Source organism: Mesoplodon bidens, assembly GCF_964165515.1.
Source record: "Mesoplodon bidens genome assembly, chromosome: 10".
NCBI classification, from domain to species: domain Eukaryota; kingdom Metazoa; phylum Chordata; class Mammalia; order Artiodactyla; family Ziphiidae; genus Mesoplodon; species Mesoplodon bidens.
The window spans coordinates 36,275,639-36,288,059 of NC_138172.1; the positions used below are offsets into that span (position 1 = coordinate 36,275,639).

General features: G+C 43.4%; 2 protein-coding genes across 7 annotated transcripts in view; both read left to right on the top strand.

The window, feature by feature from the left end:
• The window catches only part of SFMBT1 (Scm like with four mbt domains 1), a 127,169-nt gene extending 122,211 nt beyond the window's left edge, over window positions 1-4,958 (top strand). Inside the window, 4 exon segments of the mRNA XM_081246337.1 lie at window positions 1,354-1,532; window positions 1,713-1,958; window positions 2,821-2,949; window positions 4,290-4,958. Of these exon segments, the coding sequence (XP_081102463.1) occupies window positions 1,354-1,532; window positions 1,713-1,958; window positions 2,821-2,949; window positions 4,290-4,430 (695 nt within the window). The 3' untranslated portion in view covers window positions 4,431-4,958.
• Window positions 4,959-11,831: 6,873 nt separating this feature from the next.
• LOC308623702 (store-operated calcium entry regulator STIMATE) overlaps window positions 11,832-12,421 on the top strand; it is a 60,455-nt gene continuing 59,865 nt past the window's right edge. For all 6 annotated transcript variants that reach the window (XR_014016868.1, XR_014016869.1, XM_081246362.1 and 3 more), the window contains exon 1: window positions 11,832-12,095. Coding sequence is in view for 4 of the 6 variants with exons in the window: in XM_081246362.1 (XP_081102488.1) it covers window positions 11,936-12,095 (160 nt within the window). In the remaining 2 variants the exon portion in view is untranslated. The remainder of the gene's footprint in view (window positions 12,096-12,421) is intronic.

The window sequence follows — 12,421 nt, forward strand, 5'->3', positions numbered from 1 at the left end:
AACCCTTTTGGAAAACTGTTAGCAGTCTCTTTAGAGGTAATCATATGTCTACCATATGATCCAACAATTCCATTCCTAGGTATTTACCCAAGGAAGATGAAAACATTGCCCACTAAAAGCCTTGTACAAGAATGTTCACTACAACTTAATAATTGCCAAAATCTGGAAACAACCAGGGGCCCATCAGCAGGAGAATAGATAAACCGGTATATTCATACAATGGAATGCTCTTCATCAATATGAAGAAATGAACTACTCATACACACAACATAGATGAAACTCAAAAACATTATGCTGGGACTTCCCTGGTGGCACAGTGGTTAAGAAGCCAATCCGCCTGCCAATGCAGTGGACGCGGTTTGATCCCTGGTCTGGGAGTATCCCACATGCCGCAGAGCAACTAAGCCCATGTGCCACAACTACTGACCCTGCACTCTAGAGCCCGCATGCCACAACTACTGAGCCTGCACGCCCTAGAGCCTGCGTGCTGCAACTACTGAAGCCCGCGTGCTCTAGGGCCCGTGTGCCATAACTACTGAGCCCACGTGCTGCAACTACTGAAGCCTGTGCGCCTAGAGCCAGTGCTCCACAGCAAGAGAAGCCACCGCAATGAGAAGCCCATGCAACTAAGAGTAGCCCCCGCTCACCCCAACTAGAGGAAGTCCACGTGCAGCAACAAAGACCCAGTGCATCCAAAGATTTAAAAAAAGTTAAAATTAAAAAAAAAAAAGAAGAAACACTTTAAAAAAATTATACTGAGTGAAAGAAGCCTTGTTGGAAAAAGTATTTACTGAATGATTCCTTAGATGAGGCAAAACTAGTCTATAGGGGCTTCCCTGGTGGCGCAGTGGTTGGGAGTCCGCCTGCCGATGCGGGAGACGCGGGTTCGTGCCCTGGTTCGGGAGGACCCCGCGTGCCGCGGAGCGGCTGGGCCCGTGGGCCATGGCCCCTGGGCCTGCGCGTCCGGAGCCTGTGCTCCGCAACGGGAGAGGCCGCAGCGGTGAGAGGCCCGCGTACCGCAAAAAAAAAAAAAAAAAAACTATAGTGATGGAAATTAGAATAGTGATTACTTCTGGTGAGGGGGACTAACCTAGGAAGTGACCCTGGGAACTTTCTAGGTTAATGGAGATGTTCTGTATCTTGTTAGGGGGAGGATTATTCAGGTTTATGCATTTGTCATTTACTAATCAAACTGTATATTCAGAATCTATAGTCAAGATTATTCCATTGTATGAATTTAACCTTAATCAAATACACTGTACCAATGTTGTGCTATGCTAGTGGAATCTCTTGTGGTTTGAGGTACACAAAAATAATGAAGCTACTTCATTTTTCTTTGTCATTCACATTTAGCACACTACTATGGAAAGAAGAAAAATAAAAGAATTGGGAGGCCACCCGGTGGGCATAGTAACTTAGCATGTGCCCTGAAAAAAGCGAGTAAGAGGAGAAAGAGGCGAAAAAATGTTTTTGTTCATAAGAAGAAACGCTCCTCTGCATCTGTTGATAATACCCCAGCGGGTTCTCCCCAGGTATGAGATCTATGATGTACCTGTAATGTCTAGAAGCCAAGAGATCCCTGGTTTACAATACAGACAGAAGGAATACCTGCAGATCTTTCTATTCGGATCTCCGGCCAACGGAAGATGGTCTCGTGGTCCAGGAACTGATTTGTCCTGAATTTCAATGAGACTTCTCTCCTTGTCCTCTAGGGAAGTGGAGGTGAAGATGAGGATGACCCAGATGAAGGGGATGATGATTCCCTAAGTGAGGGCAGTACATCTGAGCAACAGGATGAGCTACAGGAAGAGTCAGAAATGTCAGAAAAAAAATCATGCTCCTCCTCTCCCACCCAAAGTGAGATATCCACATCACTGCCTCCAGACAGACAGAGAAGAAAAAGAGAGCTTCGCACTTTTTCATTTTCTGATGATGAGAATAAACCTCCTTCACCAAAGGTACCCGTTTTAAAACTACAGTGTCTTTTTTTCTCTCTTGACAATTTCCCTCTAGAATCTAACCGTTAATGATGTTGGCGTTACACTTATTTCACTATGGCTTCAGTTGAATTTCCTGGGTCTTTTTTTAAAACATCCCAAATTCAGTGATTTACTTGCATTTCAAGGATTATTTGGAGATCAACTACTTAATCAGGAGGAAAATCTCTCTCAGAATGGCTGCTTGTTTTAAGTAAAAAAAAGTTTCATTGGTAGTTTATTAGTAATTTGTCATTTAGTTCAGGGAAAACTGCCTTTTGATATTTTTCATAATATATATGGTTTTGTAGTAATAAATTATCTTTTTGGTTCTGATTAAACCATTTTGTTTGGTAGATTCATACATGCGTATTAACACATACATGCATTATAAGAATGGCAAAGTTAGTGTTTTAAAACTGGATTGCTTTTTAAATATAGTCTGTGAACAGAAGTAGTTAAAAACGATTTCTCCTGATAATTTAGTTAAGCCTTCTCTTATTGGAAATACCAGCCCATTTACTTCTGCACCCTGCCAGAGAGTGACCTGAAATAAACCAAGGAACAAGTGGAAGATTTAAAAACTATTTTCTCTGTTAAATTGTCCAAATTATTTGTGCTGAAACTTTGAGATGAATTCTTGTCTGTTAATATTTCTTATTACAAAAGACAAACATTTCCTGATTACCTAATGTGTATGGACCTTTGCCATCCTTGCTGGGAGAAATCATGTCCTAAAATCACTTTAAATCCTGCCTTAAAGGGTTATGACTTTATGTAGAGACTTTCTTAGAATGAAATAGCTCTAACACCATTTGGCTTGCTTTTGTTGTGGGGAATGAAGGAAATAAGGATTGAAGTTTCTGAAAGGCTTCACCTGGACAGTAACCCCCTGAAGTGGAGTGTGGCGGATGTTGTGCGGTTCATCAGATCCACCGACTGTGCTCCGCTAGCAAGAATATTCCTAGACCAGGTAATCACAAAGACCTTGAGGTTTTAGTAATGTATCTCTTTGGCAGAGGGCTGTGGAGGTAATAGCAATTTATTTACAAGTCTAAGGAAAAATATTTCTATCCAAAACAAAAAAAATATTATTTCCCTTCTCAGGAGTAGAACTATGATAAAAAGTTACTTATCTGACTGCCTCCATAGTTGAAGCAGATTATTATTGCATTCTCATTTTTCCTAAGAGTTTGTTTCCATCCCCTATTAAATAGCTTAAAATTACGCATGCTATACTTAATTATCCTCCTCTTTTCCAAAATAACGATCTGCTTGTTTTAAAAAATAATTAACATCTATAATGTGTTAGGCTCTAACAGAAATAGTCTGTGGCCTTAAATATTGAAATAAATTTTGTTATGATTCAAAACTGAACATCTTTGAAAAGCTGGTCAGGCTTTTATGAATGTTACAGAATAGGAAAACATTGCAGTTTATAGGTAATATTTTCTTTCGGATTTAGAAAGAGTCCTCTAAAAAGATATTTCTTCTGGCACATTTAGTTGCCGGTTACTGTTAGGCTAGTTAATTTACTGGATTTCTGCAGAGCAGAATGGATTCTTACCCTTGGTAAAACTTTTTTTTTTTTTTTTTTTTTTTTTTTTTTTTTTTTTTGCGGTATGCGGGCCTCTCACTGTTGTGGCCTCTCCCGCTGTGGAGCACAGGCTCCGGACGCGCAGGCCCAGCGGCCATGGCCCACGGGCCCAGCCGCTCCGCGGCATATGGGATCCTCCCGGACCGGGGCACGAACCCGTATCCCCTGCATCGGCAGGCGGACTCTCAACCACTGCGCCACCAGGGAGGCCCATTGGTAAAACTTTTATTACTCATTCTTTTTTAAAAAAATTTATTTGGCTGTGTTGGGTCTTAGTTGCGGCATGCAGGCTTCTCTCTAGTTGCAGCATGTGGGCTCTCTAGTTGTGCCGGACAGGCTCAGTAGTTGTGGCACACGGGCTGCAGAGCGTGCGGGCTCAGTAGTTGCAGTGCCTAGGCTTAGTTGCCCCACAGCATGTGGGATCTTAGTTCCCCAACCAGGGATCAAACCCGCGTTCCCTGCATTGGAAGGCAGATTCTTAACCACTGGACCACCAGGGAAGTCCCCTTTATTACTAATTCTGAAGATTAATTAGTATGGAGGACTATGAGAGGCATTTAAAAGGAAGTGTGTGATACTTATTTAAAGGGAAAAAGTGATGAAAGGAAAAGTACAGGCAAGTTTGATTTTGACAAAGCGAAGTGAACCAGGGCTGTAATGGTCGAGCTGCCACTCATACGCACATCACAGATGATTTGTATTTTATGCTTTAACAGGAAATTGATGGGCAGGCCCTGTTGCTCCTTACCCTTCCCACCGTTCAAGAGTGCATGGACTTAAAACTGGGCCCTGCCATCAAACTTTGCCATCACATAGAGAGGATCAAGTTTGCTTTTTATGAACAGTTTGCCAACTGACAAGGACAACCAAAGTGAGCTGTATCTTTGAAGCACAAATGCAGCAAATCCTTCGTCCTGCTCTACAAGTGGAGCTGAAATAGTCCTGGGGCTCTGGGCCCTGCAGGCGTCGGCTTGCTCTCTTTGCACTTTCAGGGAAGGAGGACCCACACTGAGTAAGCAAAAACTGCACAGAAGTGGCTCTCCTGCCAGTGAAAATGTGGGCATCTCTTGTTCAGCAGATTGCAGTTTAAAAAAGATAAAGGTTGTGAAGAAAAGACTCATATAAGAAGAATAAGCATTTCCACTGGTGTGGCCTGAAAACGAAGAATAATCTAGGTTGCTGGAAAGCACCCTTTTGGTTTTCTTTTTGTTCTTTCTGTTCCTTCCCACTGTAGATTGAACTTTGTTCTCTGCTTTCTCTTTCTTGGAAAGAGAGAACATAGCTTTAAGTCAGCACTGATTTGGGACTGTGCCTAAGGCACATCAGTGCTTCATTGTCATTGTGTTTTTTAAGCTTTTTTAAATTAAAACAGTTCATTTTGGGGATGATTCTGTGGCTCTAGGGTTTTGAATGTACAGTCACACTTTGATCCATTTAAAAATCTATTCTTAGGAGTTCCTTTGTTTACTACCTCTGTTGATAATTGAGCTTATAGCCGTGTATGAGGTTGTTTTAATGATACCATTTTTAAGCTACATGAACACTAAAACTATGACAGAGTTGGAGGAAAAAAAACACTGTTTGCTTTCTTAAAAATAATGTGTGGCACTTAACACCAATTCCTTAACTGACTGATCTAAGAACTCTACTGTCATTGTTTTGCATCTTGACCCAGGTTGGGCTGCCTGTTTCAAGTAGTTCAAAGATTGTTGCTATTTCAGTTGAATTGCTTTCTCCCTGTTAGTTCTCAGAGGGACTTCAGAGGCTTTTATTTTGTGTTTACTTTTCTCTATAGTTGTTTGTCTTTCATTTTGAGAGTCCTCACTTTGGGTAAAAATCAGTAGGTGTTCCCTAGACCCACAGTAAAGCCCATTTCCCCATCTTTCTCAGTGTCTCCAGGCAGATAGTGTAGAAGCACAACAGAGAAAATAAGTTTTAGGAGGGGTGATGCAGAGCATGGCATTTCCGTTACAGTATGTCCTCAGTGGCTGGATAAAGATTGAGAGATGGTTAAGGATTCTAGAAATGTCTTTGCCTAGTCACGTTTACTCTTTCTTTGGTTAAACCTTTAAATTGAATGTATTCTACGGTCAATTCCCACTCAACAACTCAAGTTTCCTTTTAGGTGTTTCTTTTGACCCAGCTCAAGTTGGTATTAAACAGGCAAATTTTCACTTACGACTGCACTGTTAGCTATTATAGAATAATAGCATTTGCTGTACTGTTCCAACCATGTGGAATGAGGAAAGATACATAGGTTGCTTCCTTTAAATGGTTTGCTTTGCTGAGTGTGTGTGTGTGTGTGTGTGTGTGTGTGTGTGTTAATTATCCTAGTTACCTGCAAATATATAACCTAATCATTCCTCTTCAAGATTTGAAAATGTTTTAAAACTACAAACTGGGTAAATTCTATACAGCTATACAAATATAAGGTAATTTTATTACAAATTTAAACTGATTGTGATTTTTTCCTTTTCTTCCCCCGCTGCCCCACGTGTTTTTATGGACCTTGGCAAACATTTGTAATCTGAATCTTCTCTTCATTGGATAATTTATGAACACCTTAACTCAGGCCCTCCAACCAAACCATATATTAAAGCATCAACTCTTTGCTTAGGTTACTACCAGATATACCTGGAAAGATGCTTCATTTAAGTAGAAGTTAATATGTTTGAACTTATCGGAGATATAGTTTTTAAAGTTTTGATTGATTCTATGCCCCTAGAAGAGAAGCATATATATGATGCTTGGGAACAGTTAGCATTAAGTAGATAGCGTTTCGGCGGGGGTGGGTGGGGGCGGGGGAGGTGGGTATCTTGCATAATAAAATTTCCTGAGAGCTCAGCAGTCAAGGCACTAAGGCAAAGAGTTCCTTGAAGAAGATCAATGAAACAAAAAAAGTCTGGAACTAATTAACATTGTTGTCTTATTTAGGAAAATGAGATTTTCTATAAGAGAATTTACCAAATGCAACAGTGAATATGTTATATTGTCTCTCTCTTGACTTCTTCAGAAACCATAGAATTTAAAACACCTCCCTTCACAGGTGAGGGGGCAAAGCCCCTGCAAGATGAAACACACGGCCCTAAGTAGTAGTCTCTGATCAGGTAGAGTCGGGCCCCAGCCAGCTTGTCTATTTTTTATGCCATGATTATTCAAGCTCAGCTTTCTCCCAGAGAGAAGCCGACTCTAAATTGGACAAGCCCCTATTCCTGGCCGTCACAGAAGAGAGGATAATTGTTTGGGAATTTGGCACAGGGCTTTTTTTTTTTTTTTTTAAGTATAAAATTTAGACTCCATTTGCCTCATAATGTGGCTGGGGCTGGACTGGCCAGCAGCAACAGTCTGATTGTCGTGATTCTAAAACAGATATTAAGCCTGATAACAGCTCACCATGTTGGGGTAAAATGTTTGTCATGTTGCAATAGGTATATGAACTTTGGTTTTTAAAGATACCAACCTCTTAAATCTGTGCGAGGTACATTATGAGGGACTCATTTGTCTAAATTTCGCCTTCAGCTAGCTCCATAGCCTCCCTAAGGTCAAGAAGTTTTCCAGGATCCATTTTTGGTCCTGAATTGACAAGCTTGGAAACAGGTGAATGGATTATATCATGCTCCTGGACCTTGAAGCTGACTGACTAATATAAGCCTATTATTGTAGTGTTGGTGTGTTAGGGAAACCTTTTACTGCATGCGAAGATTTGCTGTGACATTTTGACTATATTTTGTGGGCTTCTGGAGACTGTGCTGTTTTCATTTGTAAACCACCTCCATTCCTCTCCGTTGAAGCAGAACTGTGGTGGCTAATGCAGGAAATGCATTAATGGGAGCTTTTGTCCTGTCTGCCTTTCTTTAGCATTGTAGGTGGCTCCCAGCATCTACATTATAGAGGTCAGGGAAGGATAGTTACCAACATCTGGAAGGGATGGGCTTCTTGGGTAAATATTTATTGAATTACGATAGAGGCAGTCATAGAAAACCAGTTCAGAACTTGACCTTTATATGCTCCTCTCCTGGAAGTAAAATTTTTCTCACTGTGAGAGAGCGGGCATTGGACCAAAGCTTCCTGAGGACTTGAGTACATTTTACTTGTTCTCTTGTACGAATTCAGTCACTAATACCATAACTGAATACAGAGTAAAAGCTTTAGGAGGCCTCAGGTTGGATAGTACTCAGAACCATCCCATCTCCCAAGCCAGAAAGTATTTCTGGGGCACACACAGAACATCAGGGAACTGTAGGTAAGATTTAACTAAATGGGGACATTGGGAAAACTATCATAGGCACTTCTGTTTACTTGGTGCCTATCACCAAAGACATTTATTTAAGACACCATGTTCTGGTTTGATTGATGCCCACAGATACTCTGAGAGAGCTGTTAGGAGCATAGCCTCGGCAGTGGAAACACACACCAAGTTTGAACTTTGGTCCTGTATATTGGGGATGTTTGTGTGTGTGTGTGTGCGTGTGTGTGTGTGTGTAAGTTCAAAAGTGTTCCGTGTTATCAGTTGGCCTTTTGAAGATGAAGGAGAAGGGAGCACTAGCAAATGAAGTATAAGTCTCAGTAGGGACTGGGTACCCCCTTTAAAAATTTGAATGTCTTTGGTCCTGGGTCCACCCAAAGTAACCATGTTTCATGGTCATGGTGCTGGCTCGGAAACCCTGTAGGACAGAGCCTCCTGCAAAACCAAAAAGAAATCAATCACTTTCATGCACGTATAACTCTTCCTTGATTTTATTCACTTTACAATGTTTTGCTAGTGAATTTTGATGATTCCCTCCCATTGTGTCAGGATGTGTATACTTTGGAAATTTGAATTTATCTAAATAAGTCACCTATGAACTTGGAGTTTTGGCAAGAGAGTTCTAAACTCCAAGCCCAGTCCAAATGGATCTGGTTCCAAGCCTGCTCACCTGGGATTTCCTCTGTACTTGTACCAGATTTCACAGGTAGTTCTGTTTCTGAGGGCAGCCTTAGGGGTGAAGGTATAGAAGGTGGTGGGCCATAAGTGCACTGGAGATCGATTTTCTTCATTCTAGGGTTTCAGAAGTCTTAGATTTTTGCAAGAACCAGCAGAACCAGGAGTGGGGGTTGGAGGAATGGAGAAGTAGGCCTAAAACTCCATTCCTTTATGTCTTTTCTGACCTGACACACCATTTGGGTCTGTTCTGGTGCCGTGGCCTATCGCAAAGGACTGTCTTAAAGGGAAACAAGCCACAGCCTTGCCGGACATGTCTTTTAACTCCACCAGTAATGGAGTTAAAGCTGTGGGAGGCAAGGGTCTCCAACTATTTCTGGAGGCAAAGGATGACACTGGCTAGTGACATGAAGCTACCGTTGCTAATAGGTGTGCCTGTTCTCAGGATGCGTGGGAACTCAGTCCTACAGGTTCCTACATGTTTTAATTTATCTAACTGCATGCCTAACTTGGCAGAGTGGATATGAGCGTGAACAAATAGTGTTGAAAGGATGAAGGTAGGCTCTTGGGGCAAACCAAGTCACAAAGCAGATGACTGAGGGAGGTTACAACGTTTAGACAAAATTAAAACTTATCTTCTTTTGCAAGAAGTCTCTAGGGAAGTGTACTTTGAATGTTTCTCTTGAGATTTTTAAGTGCTCATTTTTTTCCTCTTCCTTTTTTTTTTTTTTTTGTTGACTATTCTCTGAAGACAATCAGAGGCCTTCCAGGGTGGGACTCCTGGCTGGTTCCAGCACTGTCCTTAGGCCCTTTTCTAATACTAACTCGTTGGAACTGATGCACTTTAATGTATATTATACTTTTTTTTTTTTTTTTAAGCTGCTTGTTTGGAACAAAATGAAATGCATATTGCGTTGTATCCTTCCTGCTTACTGTTTTTCTCTTAATTTTAAAAGTTATGCATTGAGGATAAAGTATACTTAAGGAGAAATATGCACAAGAATACCTATTAAAATAACTGCCATCAAGTTTGATGGTATAACTTCAAGGGATTAAAAAATAACTATTTTGGATGAATATTTTGCGTGGGTTTTTTTTTTTTTGGTTTGTAAATAAGAGTGTATATAAACGTGTGGTATGTTATGACAGTTTTAAGTGGTTGTGAGAAAATTAAAACAGGTCTTAAGGTATATTTAACTTCCTTTGACAGCAAAGAAGGCATCTTGACCAGAGTAAATCCTTCAAAACTGTTTCCAGTGGGACCTCAGAGAATCATCTCTGAATGGAGGAGAAAGTTCCTTCCTGCTTCAATAAAATTAACCTTTCCAGAATTCTCCCCCCATCCTGCTGTCTGATCCTTTCCCCTCTGGATCTGGGTACTTTTTAATTGCTGTTCAGAAAAGGTAGGAAGAGCAGAATTTCCCATAGTGAGCTTGCTCCCGGCACCGAGGACTCTGCCCTGATCTCTGAAGACTGCTTCTTGTTCTTTCCATTTGCCTTGGCACAGCAGCGATGGGCCTTAAGGTTCCTCCACATCTGGATGTGCAGAGCCCTGCTTTGTCAAAAAAATTCATTTTTCAGCTCTATGTGCAATTTTCCTTGAGCTGTGTCTTCAAGCAATTAATAATCTCCTTATGCCCAACTACAATCTCTTCGGCTTTAAGGACACATCCTATTGTTTGGTTCTCTCTAAACGTGGACTGTAACTGTTGAGCATACATACCCATATGGGACTTTCTTAGACTTAAAGACGGTAATGCAATTTTTCCTTACCTGTTTATTTTCTTAACCTGATTTTCTGTATTTTCCCATGGTCAATACTTGTGGAGAGTTTTTAATTTTATAAATTAAAAATCAATTTAATTTAAAAAGCATTTTGTTGCATGCTCTCTGTGCCAGGCACTATGTTGGATTCAAGGCTGAGTAAAAATCAGTTCCTGCCCTCAGGAGGCTCACACTCAGCTGGGAGAGAGAGGTGTGTACAGCCGTCTAATTTAGCAGTCTGAAAAGTTCTAGTGGAGCAGCACACACAAGGTAATGCGGATGCACAGTGGGGACAGGGGGGTCAGGCAGGCCTTCAAGCATGAGTAGCAGTTCATGGAGCAGGGAAGAGGGAGCAGTATTCCATGCAGATAGAATGCCATGTAAAGGCACAGAGGTGTGGAAGTGCATTGTAAGAGAAGGGCTGGAGAATTGGCTCTAGGGAGCCAGTAGCATTTGTATTCTCCAGATAATCAAGTTAATATTCCTATTAACCAAGAAAACTTTTGGATAGCATTGAACCTTTTATGTAATTGGAATTTCTTGATGGCTATCTTTAGGGGAACTTTCCCTAGGTTTGGTATTTATTCAACAAGTGTACCCCAGTGTCTACTGGAATAATACTGTGTGTACACCGGCATTAAGTGGATGCAGTCCTGGTCAGGGACCTGAGAGCACCAACAAGAGGTGTCTGGAGAAAAGCCAGAGGTGACTGAGAGGGTAGGTGACAGAATGGGGACTAAAGGCCCTAGTAGAGGAAGGGAGCAGGTTCTGAGAAGTCAGGGTTGAGTGGGAATAAATGTGTGTGTGGAGGGAGTCCCTGGAGACTGACAAATACCAACAACCTGGTTTTCTTTTATGAATCACGTTCAAAATGAACAAGATGGGGTTATATCCACGTGTTTACAGCATATACCCTGTATATTTTTAAATGAAGGCAGTTGGATTGAAATGACCATTTACATTACGTTTATGGGAGGAAAAGTCGATTCGGGGCCTGAATGATGAATCTAAGACAAGCCTTTGGCCAGGATACTGGTACTAACAAGGAAACTACAAGGACTCCGAAGGTCTGGGTTGGAAAGAAAATGCTTGTGTGCGGAGTCAGATTGTTTTTCTCCACGACCTGCCTCAGAATAATCCAGGCTGCCTGCCGAAAATGCAGATTGTTGGCCACCGTCTCAGAACAACTGAATCGGAATCTGGGGGTGGAATCCAGAAATATTTTTTCATGAATTCTTTAGGGGTTTATCTTAGAGGGAAAAAAAAAAATGGTCACAGATCTTCCCTGCTCCTGCCCTCCCGACCTGGAGCTCGGAGTCCGGGCTTGGGCTCTCAATCCGTTTTGCGCAGCCCAGCTCACCTGGTCTGTCCTACCTGTGGTCAGGATCCAAAACACCGCTCCCTCTCCGGCCGGAGCCCCGCCCCTGGTGGGGGGAAGAGTAGGAGCGGCCAAGGCCCGCCCCCACGCCGGGCCTGGCCAATCAGGTGCTGCGGTCTCAGACGTCGCGTTACGCGCGGCGCCGAGTCGGCCGTGGGGCGGAGGTACCGGCTCCCGGCTCGGACTCCGGGCTCTGGGCTCGGACTCCGGGCTCTGGGCTCGGCGGTGAGGGCCCCGCCGGTAGCGAGGCCGGGCGGGCGGCCGGGCGGCGGCGCCCAGCGCCCCTCGCCAGGCCCGCCATGCAGGGTCCTGCCGGTAACTCGAGCCATTCACTGCCGGGCGGGCCGCCTTCCACCGTAGCGTCCGGCGCGGGCCGCTGCGAGAGCGGTGCCCTCATGCACAGTTTCGGCATCTTCCTGCAGGGGCTGCTCGGCGTCGTGGCCTTCAGCACGTTGATGCGTGAGTCCGGGACCCCCGCCCTCCTGAAGCCCTGCGCCGCGAGCCTCGGGCCCACCGGCCTCGGGGACCCTCCTGCCTGAGGAGTTCAGGCCTTGGGGACCCGGGCCCTTTGGCGAAGGTGCCTTCCTCCCGCGAGCCCAGGCTGGGCATTCCCAGACGAGGGGGATCTTTGGCCCCGACCCAGGGTCCTGGGTCCCTCGCCTTATCGCGGCAGCCTCTCGTCAGGGGTCACCCCTACTCCTCTTCTCCCACCCGCGCACACCTCTCTTCTGAGATGCTCCCCTGCAACCGTGTCATCGCAAATTAAAGCTCCTCCACTTAACAGC